This window comes from Furipterus horrens, unplaced genomic scaffold, assembly GCF_987537825.1.
Source record: "Furipterus horrens unplaced genomic scaffold, mFurHor1.1.pri manual_scaffold_11, whole genome shotgun sequence".
Classification (NCBI taxonomy): Eukaryota; Metazoa; Chordata; class Mammalia; order Chiroptera; family Furipteridae; genus Furipterus; species Furipterus horrens.
In genome coordinates this window covers 16,134,830-16,158,552 of record NW_028327181.1, presented here as the reverse complement: position 1 = coordinate 16,158,552, position 23,723 = coordinate 16,134,830, and the positions used below count along the sequence as shown (strand labels likewise).

The 23,723-nt window shown below is 42.2% G+C and overlaps 1 protein-coding gene across 6 annotated transcripts in view; it reads left to right on the top strand.

Moving 5' to 3' along the window:
• MORC2 (MORC family CW-type zinc finger 2) overlaps nucleotides 1–23,723 on the top strand; it is a 41,443-nt gene that overhangs the window by 7,177 nt on the left and 10,543 nt on the right. For all 6 annotated transcript variants that reach the window (XM_090291198.1, XM_090291197.1, XM_090291202.1 and 3 more), the window contains exons 2-17: nucleotides 1,325–1,378; nucleotides 4,112–4,146; nucleotides 9,748–9,816; nucleotides 10,325–10,415; nucleotides 13,881–13,989; nucleotides 17,257–17,416; nucleotides 17,527–17,638; nucleotides 18,155–18,280; nucleotides 18,881–18,960; nucleotides 19,657–19,739; nucleotides 20,275–20,360; nucleotides 21,482–21,622; nucleotides 21,720–21,874; nucleotides 21,994–22,122; nucleotides 22,645–22,750; nucleotides 23,062–23,194. In XM_090291198.1, coding sequence (XP_090147324.1) covers nucleotides 1,325–1,378; nucleotides 4,112–4,146; nucleotides 9,748–9,816; nucleotides 10,325–10,415; nucleotides 13,881–13,989; nucleotides 17,257–17,416; nucleotides 17,527–17,638; nucleotides 18,155–18,280; nucleotides 18,881–18,960; nucleotides 19,657–19,739; nucleotides 20,275–20,360; nucleotides 21,482–21,622; nucleotides 21,720–21,874; nucleotides 21,994–22,122; nucleotides 22,645–22,750; nucleotides 23,062–23,194 — 1,669 coding nt within the window. The remainder of the gene's footprint in view (nucleotides 1–1,324; nucleotides 1,379–4,111; nucleotides 4,147–9,747; nucleotides 9,817–10,324; nucleotides 10,416–13,880; nucleotides 13,990–17,256; nucleotides 17,417–17,526; nucleotides 17,639–18,154; nucleotides 18,281–18,880; nucleotides 18,961–19,656; nucleotides 19,740–20,274; nucleotides 20,361–21,481; nucleotides 21,623–21,719; nucleotides 21,875–21,993; nucleotides 22,123–22,644; nucleotides 22,751–23,061; nucleotides 23,195–23,723) is intronic.

Here is a 23,723-nt window from a genome sequence, read left to right as displayed (position 1 = left end):
CTCTTAGAAATTGTTTTTTCATGTAAAATAATTAGAATTTGATTTTAGTCAGAACATTTTGAGCTCTATTTTTTAGTTGAATTGGAGATAAATTTTCTACTTTTTGTTCACACTTATTTATTGGTGTCACCTTTGAATTAGCAACATATATTCACTGATCTCATAGAGAAAAGTTCTTCCTAAAATTCCCAGAACTGATAGACATAATTCAAAATTTGCATTTGTGAAAATTTCCTAACAGTCCATTTTGGGTGTTTATTTTAAAAACAAACATTTTATATCCTGCATGCTGGTTATTTAGTACTGGTATACATATTCTTAATATTTAGAAAATTTCAGTTTATTGGCTGAAAGTTTGTATACAAAAAAAAAATCAGCTGAAATTGGTTATTTTTGAAAACTTGATAATGGTAATGTATTATGTTTGTTAATGATTTTATATTTCTCTTAATCAAAAGTCAATGTTTCTAGGTGGATCTAGATGGACACATCCTACTTTTATATTTGATGAAGACTGTTATGGGAAATTAAAGAGAATGGGAATGCAGGGAGAATTGTAAGGCTAAGTCTTATGCATAAATATCATCTTTATTGATTTCTGAATACCATGGTAATTACCCAACACAAACTTTGAGCAGCCTCTCCAAGGAGATGACCATTAGCTTCTCTCTTTGAAGAGGTTAACTTTAACAGGGGCCCTGAGATCATATTATGCTTTTATCCTCCTAGGAGGAATTGTTTAAGAGGGTCTTGCATTTCTTTAGGGTGTGAAAAAATTCTGTTTTTAGCCACAATAAGAGAAGTTGAGAAATTGATTTTTCTCTCCTTTCTCCCCACTTTCAAATGGAATATTTTTGCTTATAAATTGCACAACAGCATATGGATTTTCTTCTTTCACCAGTAGATTATACAGAGGTATTGGTAAGGCAAAATACTAAGTTGTCCGTTGACCATGCTTAGAGATATGCAGAAACAGCTGGTTAAGGCAATGAAAAATAAATTATAGGCATTTTTCCCTGGCAGAATATGAGTAGTGAAAAACAACTGTTTTTAGCAATAGTGCATATAGGAATGTTTTAACACTTCAGAGTGGGTTTCTCAACATAGCAAGAATAAACATTTCTGCGTAGATGTCGGAATTGGATAGATTTATACTTAAGGGGGATTAGCGAGCTAATACTGGAGAAGAATACATTTCAGTTGTGTAAATTGACAATGCAAATGGTGATTTTAGATTTTTTTCTACAATTTTATAACCTTTTTATTAGGAGTCATAGTTCAATTCCATAATTCTTTTGCTAACTCTTAGTGTTTATCATTTCAGAACCACTCATGAATTCTTGTTTGGTGCTCTTGCTGAACTGGTTGATAATGCAAGGTATGTAGTTTTCGAGTATACAGTCTGCTTGAAAACTTTTTGGGTCTTTGTGACATTTGCTCTCTGAAGACATGGGAGGAAAACAATTATATAACAGCTACAAATCACTCCTAAGAGGCCTGTTACCCAAAAGAGTATTTTTAATAGCACATTAGTTGATATTTCCACTTTATTTGATTAACTTTAATTCATTCATTGCTCTCTGTTCCAGCATAAAAATAATGAACTTAAAACCTCCAAAGCTACTTTCCCTTGTGTATTACAGCAAGATAATTGTAGTGAAACACGGAATTAAGATAGAAATTTAGGAATCAAATGAATGAGACAGACAAGCTCTGATTTAATTTGTGCTACCAGGAAAGTACACAATCTAATGCCTTTAAAATTATACCAGAGTTCTATGTCTTCCCAAAGTGTATATTTTGTTATCAGATGACTACAGTTCATCAAAGCCTCTTCCATTGTTAGCAGCTGTGCGTGGAAGAAATCATTCTTTAGCACTGTGATATACTGCGTTCATGATGGAAGCCTATAAATGTTACTGTGCAAAACTGAAAAGTTTAGTTTGGTTCAAAGATAAGCAAACAAAAATCCAAGCTAAATTCTGTTTATATTATGAAAATAGTGTTTCAGTCTTGTTTTTGAATGCAAACAAAATTTAGACATTGTTTATTGACTAGGTATTGATGACTAATGAAGGAAAAAGAGGGAAACAGTTGACAGTTTATTTTTTTTAAGATTTTTATGTATTTTTAAAGAGATGGGAAGGGAGGGAGAAAGAAGAGAAACACTGATGTGCAAGAGAAACATCAATTGGTCGCCTCTCCCATACCCCAATTGGGGACCTGGCTTACAACTCAGACATGTGTCCTGACTAGGAATCAAACTGATGAACTTTTGGTCTGAGGGGATCATTCCCAACCCACTGAGCCACACCAGTCAGTGCTAGAACTGTTTTAAAATAGTTCCCCAGCTAATGAGCTTGCTGATAATTTTCTGTGTCTATCGATGTTTATACTATAAGCCTGTACTATATTACTTCTATTGTTATTTTTCATTGGACTATTCATAGAAGTACGAGGTCTGTCCGGAAAAAGTTCATCCATTGTTAATATAATGAGAACGGTGTGTGCAACATGTAACCTGGCAGCCAAGGAGAGGAGACTGGAATGCACATGATTGAACAATGGCGACTCCACTGTACTAGTCAGTGGGAGTGGTAGACACTTGTTCAGTGAGCATGTGTACTGTGTGGCTGTCACAATCAAAATGAGCGAGTACAGCAATGAATCTGCATCAGATTTTGTGTTAAGCTTGAACATTCCTCTGTGGAAACTATTGGGATGATTCAGAAGGCTGCAGCTATGGGCAGCTGGTGATTGGCAGCTTCATCATGACAGCATGCCCACTCATGGGTCATGTCTCGAGCAGAGTTTTGTGGCAAAACATCAGATCACCCAGGTGACTCAGTCTCCCTACATCCCAGATTTTGGTGCCCTGAAACTTCTGGCTTTTCCTCAGACTAAAATCACATTTGAAAGGGAAGAGATTTCAGACTGTCGATGAGATTCAGGAAAATATGACCGGGCAGCTGATGGTGATTGGGAGAACTGTGTGAGATCCCAAGGTGCCTCCTTGGAAGGGGACTGAGGCATTATTATCTTATGTACAATGTTTTTTGTGTCTTATATCTTCTTCAATGAATGTCTGTTTTTCATATTACATACCTGGATATCTTCTGGACTGACCTCATATGCTAGTTAATAATTAGTTACCAAAAATCTCCCATTTTGTTTAAATCCTTGTTGACTCATAGTTTTTATGTTCTATTTTAGAGTGTTGTAGCTTAATGGAACTATGTTTAACGCTTGTTAGCTTGGTGATACCATGGTGTGTTGTGGCAGACTGATTTTCTATATATCATGTGATGAACTGAAGATTGGGGAGTATGTGTTCCTGCTTATACTCACATTTTGCCAATTTTCCTCATTTTGAAAATGTTTTTATGTTTTTGGGAATAGATACATGTAAAACTGTATGGATTTGAGTGGATATTTTGCCTTTAAAAACAAGAAACTGTGCCTCATTTTCCTTTTCTGCAGTTGCCAAATTGGACTAGATTATTTCCAAACCTCTACAGAAGCCTACATTGATGACTGAACTTGCATTTCAGCTGATGGCTAGACTATAATGGGGGTACCTCAACTTCCCCTCAAGGTTAGGGAGGATAAGATTATGGGCTTGTGAATCAGTCTGCTGACTGTAGTGTGTATACCATGAGACTTTATATTTTCATAAGCTTTATGGCAGGTTGTTTTCCTTTTTTTCTCAATATCTTGGTAAGAAGGAAAAATGGAGAAGTTATTAGAACTTTTTTTTGTGATTGTAATCGAGAGCAACACAGACTTGCATGAGTTCTTAGCATCTAAAGAGGAATGTTTTTACTTATAGATGTTTTCACTATGAATTTGTATTTAAAAATATATATCCAGGCTCTATGTGTCATGTGATTATTTTAAATAATTTGGAGTCCCAGAAGTGTTTAATAGGCACACAAGGAAAATTGTATTACCAAGTGTAAAACGCATAGCTTTAAAGTACGTAGAATGACTATGAATTCCTGAAAATAAATGAAAATAGTATCCATCCCATTCAAAATACTATGCATATTGAAAGTTGGTTTTTCAGATTCTCATTTGGATATTGATTGATTTTTTTCTTTTAATTTTGCAGAGATGCTGATGCCACCAGAATAGATATTTATGCAGGTAAGACAGATGTTACTTTTTTCTAATACCCAGCTCCTTTTAATGCATTCATTGCTATGCCTAAGAAGAAATGAGTAGGAAATAACTGATATCTGGAGCCTCAGGATATGGCACAATTATTCTAGGTCTTACGTAGAAACAGGGCAGCTCTGGTTAGGCATTTATAATAATAGAAACCAAGAATATTGTTGTAAAGAAACTAATACAGGGTGACCAGAACTATAGATTTATTCAAATAGGCACTAGAAGATATATGGGGATGGTGGAGTAGGGTAGTGGGGAGTGTAATACTAACCACCAGTGATTTTACTGGTTGGAGTTAGCAGGTGAACAGGTTTGTGGTACCTGCAGCCAAAGAGAGATCTTGTTGGGAGGCCAGTTTCTCCTGCAGCTGTGGTGAGGACTAGTCCCAGCTTACAGAGTTGCTGGTGTCAGTTGCATAAAACAGCTGGGTAACTGGGTTGGCACTGAGGTTTGCAGAGGAGATGCACTCAAGTAGAGGTGTCAGGAAAGAGGGCTGCTTTGCCTGGAATTTAAAGATACTGAAGCATATACTGTTTTGTTTATTTAACTGAATTTGTTTGGCAGTAAGAGATCAGGATGCAGCAGTGGAAGAATTCTTAGTCATTATCATTGGCCCTTTTTTAAAGAAAAATAATTTGCTTTCTGCTTATTCAATGTTTCTACTAGTACTTCTTTTTGGTCATTTGAATACTAAAAGTCTGGAAGCAGAATAGAGGAAGAAAACAGCTTTTACAAATTCAATTTGGATAGCATGATCTGTCTTTCTGATAAACTTTTCTGAAGTCTTCTGAAATGTTTGAGGTAACATTGACTAGCTTCTGAGAAGACTTGAATGTTGTGGGAATATAGAGTTATCAGATAACTCCTCTTCTCTGTAAACCCCATTGATAAATGGGAACAAGCACACTACTAAGAAGTAATTCTTAGAAACTCCAATGTCATATAATTATGAACTATCTCCCCAGATATGAATTTCTCATGCCCGATATACTTTGGAACCATGAAAATTCTCAGAACAGCTGAAAGTCAACTATACTGCTTAAATTCCAAGAGTCTTCTGTTAAAGAGGCTCTGCCAAAGTGGTGAAAATAAGGCTTCCTTTATTTTTAGAAGAAACTTCATAGGAAAAAGGGGAACAACAGAAGACCATTAGAAGATGGTCACTAAACCCTCAGGCCACATGGAGGTGCCAAATGTGTATCTTACATCATAGTGTGCTATACTGAAGAGTAATTACAACTACTGCTGAAAGAAATGGTGGCTATTTTAATCATTGCACAATGGCAAAGCAGAGAATGAGCCCATACTCCAAGTGACCTTGAAGTGACAAACATCATAACCAAGTCTATTTGAAGACACTTTAAAAAAAAGATAATTTCTGCTCTCTTCTCTCTCACCTTTGGTAGATGAATTTCAGCAAGGAAATTTAGTCCTTGACACTCAGAATGCAGCAGAACAGTTAAATTTCAATTTAAATGAAAAAAGGCCCAGTGCACATTTATTCTGTGCTCAGTGCTAGTCCTGCTTTGCTTTAGGAGGAGTCCAGAGAAAATGAGATTGGACAATTAGTACTTTACAGAGGATTAGATAACAGTAAGGCAGTTAAGGGTTAAATGGTGTGCTAGAAGCACTAAGCACTATAATATTTTGGAAAAAAACATGATTTACCCTAAGATTGGAAGTCTTGGTTGAAGTGTCCTTCATACTTTTCTAGAAGAGAAATAAAAGCAACCTCATTTTACAAGTAAAATTATATAATTAGTAATATCTAATACAGGCATATCTTGCTTTATTGCGCCTCACATTATTGCACTTCACTGATGTTGTACTTTTACAAGTTGAAGGCAAGATCCTCCACCAGCAAAAAGATTATGACTTGCTTTATTGCAGTGGTCTGAAACCGTGTATGCAATATTTCCAAGGTGTGCCTATAGTATAAAGTTTTGGGGGGTCAGTATTTTCCTATCTCCCATTTTGAAACTAAATTGGTACTGAACTTGGAAATGTCCTCAATTCACTGTAAAGTCACATTTTAGAAGATTATATTTAAACCTAAGAAGGGTGCCCTGGTTGGTGTGGCTCAGCTGGTTGGAGCATTGTTTCATAAACCGGAATCTTGTGGGTATGATTCCCAGTCAGGACACAAGCCTAGGTTTTGGGTTTAGTTTCCAGTCCCTGGTTGGGTAAGTACGAGAGACAACCTTTTGATGTTTGTCTCCCTCTCTCCCTCCCTTCCCCCTCTAAAATCAATAAGCATGTCATTGGGTGAGGATTTTTAAAAAATAATAATTAAAAAGATAAACCTAAGAAGGGTGAGAAAGGAACCAGATTGTCAAAATATAGAGGTGTTCACTTACCCAAAGCATTCCTATTAGATGGGGCCAGACCATAATGTGCCTGTAGAAGTAGACTGTGTTTTTATTTCTTGACTTACTTGGTTAGGGAGTGCCATTCCTTCAAGAAAGATCCCTTCTGTGAGGTTAAGCCAGTGGTTAGTAAACGGAAAATGGAATATTAGTCAGAGCTAATGAAACAAACGAATACTGTTCAAACAGATTGCAAAGTACAATGAAGAATTTGGAAGTCATTTCATTACAACTTCTGCTAAAGAAAACAGTATTTTATCATCTTTGACTTTTTACAGGTGCATTTTTTATCCCTTCTCTAATTTTTTTGTCTTTTCAGTGGAGTTGGTGGAGGGATGTCAGGGTAATTTGGAGAAGGCACATCTGGCCATGTTGGGGGAATCTTAGATGTATAGCCTTCCAGACTGGCTCTTATAATCATACATAGCTGCACCAGGATCTGAAGCACAACTCAAAAAAGACAATTTGGCTTTGTATGATAAGAGAGGGAACATACAATGCCTAGCTACTTAGGCTCTCCTCTGTCCAGAACCCCTCTACCCCTTCATCAAAATCTTTTCCTTGGAGACTTCAGATTTCACTCAGTTGACTGATTAAAGTAAATATGAGGTGTTAGGAATGTATCTCTAACTTGCGGAATGTCTAGGGAGATAGTTTTGAGTAGGCAATATTATAGTTCTTGCTCTAGCCGAGTGATTCTCAGAGTGGTCCACTGAGACAGTATTGGGATCATCTGGGAGCATGTTAGAAATGCAAAATCTCCAGTACCACCTCAGACCCACACAATCAGACTCTCTAAGGTGGAGCTCAGAATCTTTATTTTAACAAGCTCTTCAGATGATTCGTACCCAGACTACATTTTGCTCTAGCTGTTATTCTTAATCTCCTGCTTACCTGATCTGCTACAGAGAGGAGCGTCCATTGAACTGTAAGCTCATGAAGGCAGTGATCACATCTGCATTGTTCACTACAGTTTTCTTCATCACAGAGTCAGGCACAAAGGAAGTGCTCAGTAAATATCGAGTAAACAAGTGATGGGGATAAGCATTGTAGCTAAGTAAAGATGCCACACTTCCTGTTTACAAAGTTGAGGAAGTCACTGCTGTGTTGGCTAGTCTCTGTTGGCCCTGACTAGTGTTGCACATGACCATGGATCTGGACACTACCAGCTGCTTACAGGCTGTCATTCACTATGTGGCTAGGAGGATCCTCCGCAGGTGGGTTTCTTACCTTCATAAAACTAATGAAAAATCTTTGAAATGAAGTCCTTGAGCAAGAAAGGAATGTCAGACCCACTGTGTAGTGATGATTAGGTGCTAAAATAGCCTGCAAGTCCTGTTACAAGAAACGCAAGGGCCTAAAAGTAACTTCCTATGTAGTATTCAAGAAATGTCGCCAGTGATCCTTGGGGAGATTTTTAATGCACTTGGTTCGAACCAATTTCTAGGTCCGAAAGCAAGTCTTCATTTACAGTTTATGGCTGAAGTGTATAGCATAATGACTCTTGGCTAGATGTAGAACTTAAAAAAAAAATCTGTTGCATTTTAAAATTTTATTGTTGGGGGAGGAGGGAGGGAGAAAAGAGAGGGAGGGAAACATCAATGTGTGAGGGATACATCAATCGGTTGCTTCTTGCACACCCCTGCCTGGAGACCTGGCTCTCAACCCAGGCATGTGCCCTGACTGGGAATTGAACCCATGATCTTTAGGTTCACAGGCAGGAACTCAATCCACTGAGCCATACCAGCCAGGGCTAGATTTAGAACAATTTAATCGTAATCTGTACCTGACTTAGTTTGAGTTTCCATGTGACACTTTGCTCCCCCTAAAGACTAAACTTTGAAACCTTTTTGCACTTCTCTTGCACTTGCTCCTGCTTGCTGGATCTCATTTGGATTCTCTAGACTGATAAGAGGCACTGCCATAAGGAGAAATTTTCTTATCTAAATAATACTTTCAGGAAGCACTTGTTTTTAATGTTTCAGCAAAGTTTAGCTTCCTGAACACTGAGTGATATCTGAAAATCTGTACTTTATAATTCTTCTGAAACAGTATTTTAAATTACATTAAGTAGTCCATTTAACAGAAGATGGTTACGACTCACTTGAATCTTTAGCCTGAGGGGAGGACACAGCATTTTAAACAGATTCCTCAGCTTATATAGTAGTATAAAGTTGGTGAACTGCAGCTTGGGGAGACAAAAAATTCTTCATTTAGGATCTAGGCTTCAAAGCAGCCCTGGGTATATTCCTGTGGTACTTTACATAGACCTTCCCAGAAGTGCTCTTCTGATTCCAAGGCCTGTGCTGTTCCCTCTTTGCCCACCTAGTCCTCATCAATGAATCAAAAGGCACCTTGGAAACTGTAGTATGGTCCCTTTCCCTATTTGGGAATCTCTTCTCCAGTGTCCGTGACATGCCTCAGACTATTGTGAGTAACCACTTGCCATTGCAAAAGACTGCCGCTAAAGGAAGAGTGTCTTCTGCTCACCGGAATGGCAGTCACAGTTTGCTGTGTTCCCTTTCTGTCGGCCAAGAAGCTCTGCCATGACTGCTCTGTAACTTAACCTCAAAGGATTGTTCCTCCTTGCCGTCAAGCCTATCCAACTGGGAACCAGACACGTTTCACTATACCCTGCGCCATCTTACTCCTGGGTTGGGGAGCCATTTCAAGGACCCACAGCCATAGATAGCCCAGAAACTGGGAATAGTCACACAGAGGCAGTAATTCATATTCTAGATAGCAGCTGCCACCACTGTGCCCATAGCATGTCTGGCTTGATTACTTTGAACCTAACCCACAAAGGAGATGCCCTGTTGGGTTTGAGCAGGTACAGCATGCAATAGTGGGAGTACTGTAGTGGCTTAGGGTTCACAGTAGAAGGTAGAGATGGCAGTAATCCAAGTGGAGGAAGGCAGAGGGATGATTGAGGTATGTATGAAATACATGCCTATTCAGTGGTCCTGGGTGCTGGGTATTCCTTGTCCTCTGTATAGAGTCCCTCAGGCTTTGTCATGAAATAGAAATGATTGGAGAAGCTTTGGAAATTTCCATCTCCAAGGGCCCTGATGTTTAACTCACACTAGCAAGTCTGTTACAAGGGGAAGCCAGGTTTGGCCTGACATTTGTGAAGTAACCTTCACATTGATCCACCTTCTGACCATACTCATGGAGGGTAACCGCCCAGTAATGGCAGCCTCTTCTTTTACAGAAAGGCGAGAGGATCTTCGAGGAGGTTTCATGCTTTGCTTTTTGGATGATGGAGCAGGAATGGATTCAGGTAAGTGATTGCTGCTTTTGGGGAGAATATAACCATTTTTATAAACTATTTACTGTATTACCTTTTTTGTTGCCTCACTTTTGTTACTTGAAGATCCACCTGGAGAGGAGTCTGTTGTAACATTTCAGGCTTAATTCTACTAGTGGATTTGCCAGGTCTTGTCCTAGCATGGGAGATAGCATCTGAATGGGAGCCTGAAATCAGATTACCTGTCTCTTGACATATTTATCATCCTGCACAACATCCTCGAGCCAAAACTACAGGACCCACTCCCCCGGCCCCAAGCCTTATTACCATGTTTGGGTAACAGAACAAGGTCATAGTATGGCTGAACTAAAACTGACAGTCAAGGGTTGTATCCAATTGCCTCATGGTTGTAAATTTCCTTGGACAGGTTTTCACTAGACACACAGCCCTGCTTGTGGTTAGCAAAGCTCAGACCTTGGATTTTTGAGGAGCCTGAGAAAGAAAGGCAAACTTTTCACACACTCTTCTGCCTATCCTTCAGGCGATGCTGCCAGTGTGATCCAGTTTGGGAAGTCGGCCAAACGAACGCCTGAGTCCACCCAGATTGGGCAGTACGGGAATGGATTAAAATCGTAAGTATACTAGAAGTCTGTCACAGGACTCAAAACAAAATTAAGTGATGCTCTCCTGTTTCTGTCCCATGAAAACTTCCCTCCATCTTATCTCCATTACTGTAACTCTGGAACAGAAGGAAAGTCGGAAAAGAGTAGTTTGGGGACTTCCTGTTGTTCAGCCTAGTATACTACACAGATTGAGAAGTATGAATGTCCATAACCAGTTGGGCTGGGAGAAGCTGTAGGTTTCTCTTGGCTCTGTGTTCTGGTACTGCACCTCTCCTCCTGTTGAAAATTCTTATTTTACCCTGTGGTCGAGGTATTGAGTGGTAGTCTTGCAGGGTTTGGATGTATCTGAGATAGTGAGGAGGTTGCTTCATGGTTCAGCAGTGTACCCTGAGCATCTGCCATTTACCACACTTTGTGCATAGGAGAGACCCAAACCCTCCTGGAGGCCATGGTCTCCACTCCCATGCTCTGCTAGGTCTTATAGCAGGGACCTACCTAATGTCTTCAGATCCCTTGGGACTTCTTTCTCAGCCCTTGGTTCCCACTTGTTTTGTGTTTGGAATGCGTTGTTCTGGTTTTGAGTAAAGCCCCAAGAGAAAGGTTTCTATTTCTGAAATGCACACTTCCAGCTGCACATACCTTTGGCTGGAATAAGATTTAGTGGAATTGGAGTTTGCACAAACAGAATTCTGCGTCACATTTCCAGTCTTCCTGTGGAAACGTGTTGTCTTGTTTGAGAAAGTGTGATGGTTTTATCAGTCAGCAGCATTAGTTGTCCCTCACATGCAGCATGCTTTGAAGGAAAGTGCTTCCAAAGACATCAGGGACTTGGTTCCTGGGCTTTTGGATTTGTCTCTCTGGGCAGGAACCAAATGGTAATAATAGGCACTTTTCATGTGCCAGGCACTGTGCTAAAAACTTTACTTGAATGATTTTGTTTAACCTTCACTGTGGTCCTATGAGGTGTCAGTACTTTTATTCTCATTTTCAGATGAGGAAATTGAAGTTTATAGGGGTGAAGTGATTTGTCCAAAAGTGTAGAAACATCTGAGTGTAGAGCCGAGATGAACCAGGCCTTTCTGAATACAAAGCCAGAGCTATATTCCATGAAAATTTAAACCTAAAGTTCAAACCTCATCTCAGCCACTTAAGTTACTTCTTCGAGCCTTAGCTTCCTCTTTTATAAATTGGAATTATAATACATACCAAATAGGTTAAGGATTAAATGCCATAATTGCTGTGAGAGCCCTAGCCAAGTTCTAGCCTCTTTTAAGTTTTTTTATTTTAAGATTTTATTTATTTATTTTTAGAAAGAAGGGAAGGGAGTGAGAAGAGAAACATGTGAGAGGTACATTGATATGTTACCTCTCACACGCCCCCAGCTGGGGACCTGGCCTGCAACCCAAGCACGTGCCCTGATTGGGAATCAAACCAGCAACCTTTTGATTCATAGGATGGTGCTCAATCCACTGAGCCACACCAGCCAGGGCTGGCCTCTTTTAAAATTTCTTTTCTTTTGATCTTCCCATGTCAGATTCCTGGCCTGAATCGGTGGGTCTGGGGTAAGGACTAGGAATATGTGTTTTTCATAGGTTCCCTAGGTGATTCTGGTGTGGGTGATCTAAGTAAGTCCTGAGTAATTGAGGTCTCCTAGAGTCATTGTGATGTAAGAAACCCTGACTTCCCATCTGGATTGTAGGCCAGCTTTCTCCTACCTGTCTTAGCAGTTCTCTGGCCTCAGATAAACCATTTTACCTCTCTGAATATCTATTTTCTAATCTAGAAAACAGGATTCTCATCTCTGGCATTCTCTCTTTCAGAGTTAAGTTTTAGGAGCAAATGAAATGTGACTCTGAAAACGCTTAGAAAACTGGGAAGGAAAGTGTACAGAAGTTGAGGGTGTTGTCATTAGCATATTTTTTAGTACAACAACTTTTGTAAAGGATTCATTGAGATGGAGCCATCTGGTGTTCAGAGTGAATTAATTTTGAAACCAATTCAGAAGTTGAAAAAGTTTTAGGATTAAGTGATTTGTGGCGAGAATAGGGCTGAGAAGCAGGAAAATCAGCAGAAAGGTGGCATTTCAGGGTTGTTGCTCTTCAGCCTCCAAGGTCAGGTTCAAAGACAGTGGGAAGAAAGAGGCACAAATTGAGAGTTTTTGCCAAATTAGGGCAAGAATAAGCTTTGACAGAAGGCAAGATAATATGCCTATCTTGCCACCCAAAAGCTTTAGGGAAGAAAGAAGACTGTGAAATTGTCAGGGGAAGGAGGATTGCCAGAACCTTGGGAACTAGAAATAGAAGTTGGCAGCCCCCAGGGTGTCTCTGGATAGTGTCCTGGGAGTTTTCCTGAGCATTTGGGAAAATGGGACATGGCGTTCATTTGTGTATTTGGCAGACCAGTCTGGTTTGTATTTGTAATAGATGAGAGTAATAGTGCTTCTTATTACCATCACCTCCCCAGGGTGTTCTGAGGACTAATGAAATAATAGCCAAAAAGCCCTAGAAACTGCTCAGAAGAAAGGAGCTAAACAGCTCCATTGTTCAGTGGGCAGTCTTCCCACTGGTGCTCATGTTTCTGCTGAGCAACTGTTCCGTGTTGTCTGGAAAGGCCTGTCCTGGCCTGTTCCTTGGATAAACCAGACAGAGGAAGGAAACAGTTGGTTCCATTCAGACTTTTGCCTTGTGGAAGTGAGCCTCAAGGCACATTTCCCAGGAACCAGTTGCATCTAAAAAGCACGGACCTGCCTGTGTCATAATGAGCTTGAGGTGGCAAAACAGTTCTGAGACAGAAGATGGCTGTAGTTTTAGGACCTGAGCCAATCATAACGCCTCTTTGAAAATGGATCAATAATTATATTTTATACGGTTAGCCCCGACTTTTGCTGAGCCCTGAACTTGTACTGTTTTTTTTTTTTTTAAACAAGTACTTGGTAAGCATAGGTAGTGGGCTGTTCCCTTGATGGTGCTGCTGTTTGATGAGTGGATGGGAGGGGAAGTTTATGTCAAGGAAGGAACGACAGGGTGGGAACTGGTTGTGCTTAGCATGGAAGATGATGTGTTAAAGGTATCAGTTACTGGAATGAAATCTGATGGTGGCAGAGTTAGGGTATAACAACCCTTGTGTGGCTGGGATAAACCTGGAACATGGGCAGCAGGGTTACTTGTTATCATTGTGACAACAGCCAGGGGTGGGACTAACCTGGGGTTGATGATTGGCAGCAAATGTGCTCCAGAAGGGTGTTGAGAGAGCTCTGCGTGGGAAGTGTGGTTGAGAAGGTTCAAACGGAAGACAGAGGCCAGTGGAAGAGCAGAGGGAGGAAAGGGAATGCGGGGAGGGAACTTAGCTCAGGATCCTGAGGCCTTTAGGAGGCCCTCCAAAGGCAGTTCAGTCATGTCTAGAGGGTAGATCTACTCCTTTTTCAGATGAGCTTTTGAATCCCGGGGAGACTAACCCATTTCTGCTTCTTTTCAGAGGGTCAATGCGCATTGGGAAGGATTTTATCCTCTTCACCAAGAAGGAAGACACCATGACCTGCCTCTTCCTGTCTCGTACCTTTCATGAGGAGGAAGGCATTGATGAAGTAGGTCTCATCCTTGTGGTCCAACTTGCCATTTCATATTTCCTGGGTCTGCCCAGGCTATTTTTCATAGGTCGTTTGCAAATTGGAGTTGCAAGATTGCAGTCATGCCCGTTAAGTGGGTTAGCTGGTTGGATGAATTGATTGAGGGGTTAAGGCAGATATCTTAATGAGAAGTAAAATCTCAAAGCTTCAGGCCAACAAGTAGCAGGAACCAAGATTTGGATTTACAGCTCCCCTAGATCTGTAGCTTGAATTCGGTCTCATGGGGTGTCACTGTTGGAGAATTGTTTTTTTCAAGGGGAGTATTTGGGGCTTCTGTGTCTTTGGGTGGAAACCACAGTTGGCAGTAATAACAGGAACAGCACTGTCTTTCCCATATGATGGTGATTTTGTGGAATGTGCTATGAGCACATTTTCTATCTATGTGAGAAGCTACAAGTCAGATACCTACAGGGCCTGGGTAAGTAGTAAAACTGGTGAGCATATGGAAAAGATTAGTGAAAGATTTTTGCAAAGTGGCAGCTGACATTCAACCCTAACTGATTATTGCTGTGCTGGAAGGAAGGCCTAATGAATCTATAATATTCTGACTCCAGATATCTGAAGAGCTGGTCTGGTGAGGCCTTTGCCCCATCATGGGGGGTGGGATTGGCTCAGGGAAGGCCTTGGTCTGTCCAGCCTCAGACTCGACTCTTTTTATCTCCTTTCATATGTGAGAAATGGAGGCCAGAGCTTGAGAGAAAGGACTGAAAGGGTCTGCAGAGAGGGTCACATCAACAGATAGGTGAATTCAGTTAAAGTTTTCAATCTTACTTCTCTTTGTTAGCTATGATTAAGTTTGTACTGGCCCTGTTTACATATAAGCCTAAATCATAGCAAATTAGTTCATGTTGGGACTAAAGGCTTTTTCTATACCATCTTAGCAAGCTGGTGGGTTAAGTTTGCCTTTTTTGGTGAGTGTTAGTTCACTCAGCATACTTGGAATGAGGAAAGTGCTGCAGCTGGAAAGAGCAGGCTCCTGGGGAAAGGTGGGGCAGGAGAACTTAGCCCAGGCTGGGGTTTTCAGGAATGTTGTCTTAATGGACTGAGGGTGGTGGGAGGAGGGTGTTACAATAACTAAAAATAGTCTGTTTGGGTTGTGGCAGAGAGATCACCTGAAGAAAGGTGGTAGCTTCTAAAGAGCAGGGAAGGCCAGGTCAGGCTTGCCTCAGGGCCTTGGTTAGTACATGGGACTTTATTAAAAGCAACCATTAGAGGTAATTTAAGCAAGAGTGTGGCAGTATCAGTTTCTCTTTTAAAAAGATCAGTTTGGTTATTGTACAGTGATTGGACTAGAGAGATTGCAGTGTTGGAGTGGGCCAGTTGTGTTTAGCCTGAAGGGACTCACAGCAGAGAGGTGAGAGAAATGAGAGTCATCTTCATCTCTAGCATGTGGGACCCCCAGATTTGGTATTTGATCAGTGGAGATAGGAAAAGGGAAGGAGGGGTCATGGATGACTCAGGGTCTGGTGTGGCACTTGGGCATGGTGGGCTATCTGGAGCTGGGGAAGAATGGAAGAAGGACAGCTTGGAGGGGAAAGAATATTTTGTCCTGGGCACTCAAAGTTAAGTTGGAGCTTGGGGGAGGCCTGGCTCCAGGATTCTTGGTAGAAGATGAGCTCAACTAGAGGAGCATGTAGAGTAAGAGGAGGACCAAGGATCTCAAGCATGCTGACATTTAAAGGTTGGGGAGAAGAGAAAGCGCCAGAGGAGATAGGAGTGGCCATAATAATAGGGAAAACCAGGACAGTGGTTACATGGAAACTAAAAAAGTGTTTCGATGGTAGGGATGAGCGCCAGTAGAAATGAATGAATGCCCAGAGTTTAAATAATGCCATTGTCACCTGGGACTGCTTTGAAGAGTGGGAGGTGCAGATGAGGTACAAATTCACAGAACACAAATAGAATTCAATTCCCTGATGAAAAGCTAGGTTGAAATTTTTTCCTTACTTGGTGCTAGAAGGTCACTGTTTTGGATTGTGCTGCAGTATAAACTCAGCCAAGATTTCAAAATAAGATCATTTTTGGCTGAGTAGGAATGTGTCCAGACCAGTCCTAGGGTTGAATACTATAGGCATGAAGCTTCTTAGAAACCAGCCAAATCTCTCAGAACTCTTTAACAGTTTGTCACCATGGCACTTGTTAAAATACAGAGGTCTTTTTTTTCCTCATGGTGGGCCATCTGATTTGAACTTCTGAGGGAATCCCAGCAGGCAGCCATCCACAGGGCTCCCTGAGAAAGCTGTCTGGGGATGAGGAGAAGCACACTGAGGCCCCTGGGGAAGTGGCATTTGAGGTAGGGTTTTTAATGGCAGAGTAGGATTTTTTCCAGCTTTATTGAGGCATAACTGACAAGGGTTGGATTTTTTAAGACAGTACTTAGATGTAAGATTTAATTCTGTATGTAAGGAAGAGTATTAAAATGTATGTACAGTTGAGTGAATGGTTATAAAGCAAAAACTCATGTAGCCACCATCATAGATTGATGCTAGAAGTCCCCGGTATGCCCTTCACCAATCAGATTGCTTATTGCATCTCTGAAGGAACTGCCTTCAGGTGGTTTTGTGATGATTATTTTCTTGTTTTTCTTGATAGTTTTGTCATGTATGCATTCTTGAATAGTTTAGTTTTGCATATTTATGAATTTTTTTTAAATGGACTCATTGTAGGTTTTTAAAAAATTTTACTTCTGTCCTATAACATTGTAAAATTCATCTGTGTTGATGCTAGTAGCTGTTAGCTTGTTCATTTTTATTACTGTACAACATTCCATTGTATAAATATGTTACAGTTTAATCTATCCATTTTGAGTGGATATTTTGCTTTTTCCATGTTTGCTGGTACATATATACAAAAGGTTTTCCTCGAATGTGCACCTGGGAATGGAATTGCTTAGTTGTAAGTTATGTTTATATGTATTTTCAGCTGCATTAGGAAATTGCAAACATACTTTCCTTAGTAGAAAGAGTAAAATTCTTACCAAACTAACAAAAAGGTCAGGGACATTCCAAGCAGGGAGCTCCCTTTGCAGAGGCCCCCAGGGCATAATCCAGCATATACCAGAGGACCTAGTGACGTGAGGCTGAATCTTGGGCAGAAGCCACAGAGCCTCTGGTGCTAGGCTATGGAGCTTGGGCCTCACATCTTGGGGCAATGTGGAGCCACTGTGTGGAGGGATAAGATGAGTGCACATTTTAGGGGACATGTCCGCCTGTTCTTACTCCAAAGGTGATAGTCCCATTGCCCACCTGGAATGCTCGGACCCGGGAGCCTATCACAGACAACCTGGAAAAGTTCTCCATTGAAACAGAGCTCATCTACAAGTATTCTCCCTTCCGAAATGAGGAGGAAGTGATGACTCAGTTCATGAAGATCCCTGGGGACAGTGGTAAGTAGGCTTTGAGCCTGCATTGCCTGGAATCTGGAGCTCTAGAGCCACAAGTGGTATGGGAAGAGACTGGGGTCGCCTGGCACAAAGAAAGGATTTCTGTTCTCTAGGAACACTGGTGATCATCTTTAATCTCAAACTCATGGATAATGGAGAGCCAGAGTTAGACATAATCTCAAATCCAAGAGATATCCAGATGGCAGAGACTTCCCCAGAGGGCACGTGAGTATGACTGGGAAGGGAGGGAAGTCCTGGAACTGGTATCCATTCTCTCAGTTGGGAAAAGCTCAGGAAGTGACTTTAGGAGAGGGGCGAGCTCATTCCTTAGATATCCCAGTATTAGAGTTCATGAAGCTGAGAATGCCACATCTTGGCACAAGGCAGAGGAATGAATAGGACAGCAGATACTCAGCTAAGCCAAAGGAAAAGATTAATGATCTCTTGCTCTAACACCTTGATTTGACAGAAGAAGAAACTGAGGCCCTAGAAAAGGGAGAGGAATTACCAGGTGGATGGTGGGGCAGTGGTAGGGCTGGGTCAGGTTGTCTCTGGGGCACATGTGGTGGGCATATGAGAGGGGGCAGGATGTGGTGCCAACACAGTGGGAATACACTTTGAGGGTGGCAGGAGAAGCTGAGATGCAAGGTGGAAAGGTGGAAGAAAGGCTGTCCTACTGTACCCTTGGTGAGGCTGGTTGTGGGGCGGGTGACAACACTTCATTGTCCTTGCCTCCTGCAGAAAGCCAGAGCGGCGTTCATTCCGTGCCTATGCTGCTGTTCTCTATATTGATCCCCGGATGAGGATCTTCATCCATGGGCACAAGGTGCAGACCAAGAGGCTCTCCTGCTGCCTGTATAAGCCCAGGTATGGGCCTGCCCATCTTGGCCTGCTGTTTCCCTTGGGCTGAGGACAGGGCCTGGCCACACTTCTCTAGGGCATTGTTAGAATGATGCTAGATGAGAGGCTCTAACAGTGTTGACTGTGTTAGGGTCTTTAAGCTGTCCGTGATTTACTGTGGAGAAACTTCTGACTCTTGAGGAGGGACAGAGGTGGGCAGTGGGCTGTGGAGATTGGCTGGTGAGGCTCATTGAGTGTGAGTGCCCTCTGTGACGTGGAGGGCGGCCTGCCTGGCACAGTTAGCCGTCTGAACCTCTTGGCTTCAGGGCCTTTAGACACTACACAGCAAAGCAAAGGCCATGGCTAATTGCTGAGGTTTGTTTATGCTGTGTGATTAATGACACCTTGTGAGGAGTGAGGTTGCTTATCAAACTGCATAGGGAGGCAAGGGGCAAGTAGAATGAGTTGAGTCTTTTTGCTGAAATAAACTTGCCTCTGACTTTCCACGAAGGGCCAGGTCAGTGCATCTTGGGTGGAGGCAGGAAGTCAGGGTGCTTCCTGAGATGCTTGGGTTGTTGCCCTGTCCCCTACTGTTGGGGCCCTTAGGTTGCTCTTTCCTCCGTTCAGGATGTACAAGTACACATCAAGCCGGTTCAAGACTCGGGCAGAGCAGGAGGTGAAGAAAGCTGAGCACGTAGCTCGGATTGGTAATGTCACCCCTGTGTAGGACGGCTTAGGTGGGGGTCGCCTGGGGACATGGTTTGTGACCAAAGTGAGATCCAGAAGACTCCATTCAACACCCTGGGGCAGTTCCTCCTGCCCCCTCCCTGATCTGGCCAGTCCTCTTAGCAGTTTTTCTCCCCAGACTTTCTCTTCTTCAGCCATTTGTAGGAACTTATCTAAAACAATGCCAACTGCTGGGCTTGCCCAGAGTGAAGAATCCCATACTGTCCTCTGGCCCATATATTTGTGAAACTGGTTTTTATGACTCCAGGGCAAAATTTTCAAGGTCGTCTTGGTTGCCTATTTGAAAATGATTGGCTGAGGACTTTGATAACTTCCAGCTCCTGCTGAGGGTTTAACTCGGGTTGCCTTTGGCAGTTTTTGACCTGTTTTGATTCATCTGTAAAGTTTTAAAAGCATGTCTCAGGCATAAATAGTGCTAATTTCCTTATGCCCGCTCCCGCCACCCCCCCACCCCGCCTTGATTTTCCTTTTTGAACTGAGCAGTCCAGACAGGGAGGTTGCTCACCAGTTCACCTGTTCCTTGACAGTGTGTGTACACACACACACCCCATCCCCCACTCCCCTTGTCCAGTAGGTACTGCATTGTGGGATCCAAGAGGGATTGCTAAGACTTTGGAACCTTTGATTCCCTTACCATGGTTTCTTCTGGGTTTCAGCTGAAGAAAAGGCCCGGGAAGCGGAGAGCAAAGCTCGGGCATTAGAACTACGCTTAGGTGGAGACCTCACACGGGACTCCAGGGTAAGAATCCAGACCTGTATAGCTCTTCTCCAGCATTTCTGGCGGTAGGATCCCAGAGCTGACCTGTCTCAGCCCCGAGACAGCCATGATGCCTTTGCCCTAAACCTGAAAAATGGGATGTTTTGATGTTTCCCTGAACACTATTGAACACATTGTATGGCAAAATCTTGGCTAATCGTTTCAGCATCCCAATAACCATATGAGGTATGGACACTGTTAGTATCCTCAGTTTATAGAAAGGGAAATTGAAATGAAAAGCATCATTTGTCCCAGGTCACACAGTGGTAAGGGTCAGAGCAGTCTGACACACGCTCCCTGTCTGACACACACCTCCATAGACTGTTGTTTCAGTAGGCCTGGCCAAGTGAAACACAGTTTTTGAGTTTGTCTCCATTTTCTGTAGAAAAGAAGTAAATCTAGGTGTCGTTTTGCATCCATATGATTTAAAGTAAGAACGTTTTAGATGTGTTGTGATATTCCCTGCTATGGCTCAGAGCACCTCCTACCCTAACTGGGTGCTGACATTTGTTTCCAGGTGATGTTGAGGCAGGTCCAGAACACAGCCATTACCCTGCGTAGAGAAGCTGATGTCAAGAGGCGGATCAAGGATGCCAAGCAGAGGTGAGTGTCAGGGCTGGCTTTTGACCTTTTAAAATTATGGGGCTTTTGTGCTGATTTTTGACAAAAAGCTTGAGGAATCCCTCTTCACCCCACAAGTTTGCCATTCTGTCACAAAGATTGCTTTGAGAGAGCCATTTAAGATGTAATCCCAAGCACTGGTAAAATGTCTACTGTAGAACAGTATTTTCCTAGCTCAGTTCCTTCTTGAGCTAGGAAAAGGCAGGGTAGTGCCAATGCCTGGAATTGAACATCAAACTGTTCTCACTGGCACGTATTTGTCTGTATCTTTTCTCCCTTCTCTCTCTCTCTCCTCTTTTATCTTCCCTCCGCATTCCCTCCCTGCCTTTCCTCTTTTTCCTTTCATTTAAAGACTATATAAAACGCTCATTGCATAAAACTTGTCAAATATAGAACATTAAAAAGTCTTTTACCTTACCTATACTTTACCACCTGGTTGATAGCTACTCTTAATTTTTTTGTCCCTGGTTACAATTGTGGAATAATGCTATAGCTTGAGTTTTGGACCTTTTTCATCTAGAATGAGCATTTGTCCTGGCTCTTTAAAGTATCTCCCTATCCCACCTCTATGTGTGTAGCGTCTCTGGGCTCTGGGCCTTCAGTTCCTGGCTTGCTTGTGGCCTCCTTGTCACAAGCATAGGTTTCAGGTTTCTTCCATCTGAGTCAGTCCATTGCTCATCCATCTGTTTTTCTGTTTCCATGATTTTGTTGACATTTATCACATGATGGTCTCTTCTATCAGATACATGTTCATTTTTGTGAATTTTTGCCTTTTCAAGATGAATTACTGTCACATTAGTGGAGTTAGATATGTAGAAAATCTTGTGTTTATTCACCATGTAACTCACAGATTTGCAGCAGCATCATAGTATCCGCTTCATGCCTAAATGCAGCTCTGTTTTGTTACCGAAGGCCAAAGTTATATGCTCTTAATTAGGAGTGCTTAGAGTCACTGCACAGTGTCAAGTCTAACAGGTTACACATTGAATGAAAATACAATACTTTGCTAAACATGTCTCAAGTTTAAGCTTAACACATCTTAAACACCATGGTATTTGTATGTTAGTGGTTGATCTACTAGAATTTATCTTTTGTCTTTTCAGAGCGCTTAAAGAACCTAAGGAATTAAATTTTGTTTTTGGGGTCAACATTGAACACCGGGATTTGGACGGCATGTTCATCTACAACTGTAGCCGCCTAATCAAGATGTATGAGAAAGTGGGCCCACAGCTGGAAGGGGGCATGTAAGTACAGCCCCAGAAGAGCCTCCCAACCTAAAGTAGATGATGGGACGGTTTCAGCCAGTGTGATGACAAAGCTGTGTCTTCCTTCTTCATGCAGGGCATGTGGTGGGGTTGTTGGAGTTGTTGATGTTCCCTACCTGGTCCTGGAGCCTACACACAACAAGCAGGACTTTGCTGATGCCAAGGAGTACCGGCACCTACTGCGGGCAATGGGGCAGCACCTGGCACAGTACTGGAAGGACATCGCTATTGGTAATGCCATTTCTCTTCACCTCCAGCCTTAGAGTACTCTCACTCACTGCCTGAGAGAGTGAAATTAGGAAGAGGGAGAGGTGGTCTCCTAATGAGACGTGTGGGTGTTTGCCTTCCAGCCCAACGGGGAATCATCAAGTTCTGGGATGAGTTTGGCTACCTCTCTGCCAACTGGAACCAACCCCCATCCAGTGATCTGCGTTACAAACGCCGGAGAGCTATGGAAATTCCAATTACCATCCAGTGTGGTGAGTTGGAGGTCGGAACTTTCTCCTGACTCTTCCCCATCATAGTCCATGACCCTCTGCGCCCCCGTACTGGCCTTCTGACTGGACTGGCATTCATGGGCTTACAGTCCCACTAGGGATATGGATCTGTTTGGTGATGGCCCTGAGATCTCAGTCTTAGGGCTGTGCTGAGTTTCACCTGTCTCTCCTGATCGAGGCATCTCGATCATCTACCCTGCCAGACTTCAATTGGTTTGGTATCACATTGTTTATAGTGTGAGTGATGACTGAGCCAGGGTCCTGCTGGAGGAGGGAGAGGGGCTGGGGGCATTGAGAGTTCACGATATAAAGTTTCCATCCTTGGTGGTATCACTCTCCTTAAGAAGAATTACTGTTGTCTGAGAAAGGCACATTTGGAGCCAGAGTAAAGGTCTTTGCATGGAAAGCCAGGGGCATCTTTGCCTTGGGCCTAGCTGGGAGGAGCCTGACTATGGATATTGTTGGTAGGCGTGGCTGACTTTGGGGGTGATTTCTGTGTCACAGATTTGTGTCTGAAGTGGCGGACTCTCCCCTTCCAGCTGAATTCTGTGGAAAAAGATTATCCTGACACCTGGGTTTGCTCCATGAACCCTGATCCTGAGCAGGACCGGTGAGCACTTTTCTCTAACAAGGAGATTATGGATATCTCCATCCTCCCACCATGTTTTTTCCACTCTTTGGGTAAATAACTTACTATGCTTCTTGAGGTTAGTGTTCATCTTTATATCTTTCTTGCTGCACATAATAAGTGTCCTGGAAATAAGAATATTTGTGTCTTGCAGTGAGTATTAATTCTGTGCGCTTGGGAATTCTGAGGTGGTTGCTCTGGTGAGAGACAGCATGGGCTGGCTGAGGAGAAAGGACCCTGCTCTACCTGGAGCCCTGTTTTGCCATGGCCTCCTTAGCATCTTTTCTATACAGGTGTGAGGCTTCTGAGCAGAAGCAGAAGGTTCCTCTAGGGACATTCAAAAAGGACCTGAAGACACAGGAAGAGAAGCAGAAGCAGCTGACAGAGAAAATTCGCCAACAGCAGGAGAAGCTGGAAGCCTTGCAGGTGCGCAGTCATGGGCAATGGGCAGAGCCAGGCTGTGTCAGTGGTCTGTTTGGGATGGGACGGGGACTCTCAGTGGCTCCCCTTTTCCCATAGGCTCAGTTTCTTCACTCATCCGTGAGTACTGCCAAAGCTTTCCAACCCCAGTCTCCAGGCACACTGGTTCTCAAGTATGCCTGATTATTCTTTTAAAAAGATAAGAGTATTTTGTTTATATATTAAAAAGTAGTCCAATTAATTTATGAATGTTTCATAACTCCAGAAAATGAATATCCTACCTTAGCAGTAACCACCCATTAGCTACATATCCTTCCAGCTTTTTATGACTACCTGCATTCACATAAACACATATATGTATTTTATTAGAAATTTGGAGATCATGACATGTCATATGATGTACACAAACTTTTTTTTTAGATAATGTATTTTTAATACATAATTACTTTCTTTGGGGATAATTTTCTAAAAGTGAATTTGAAAGACTAAAATGGTTTCGTAAAATTCTGTGCTTTTAAAAACTATTTCCAAATTA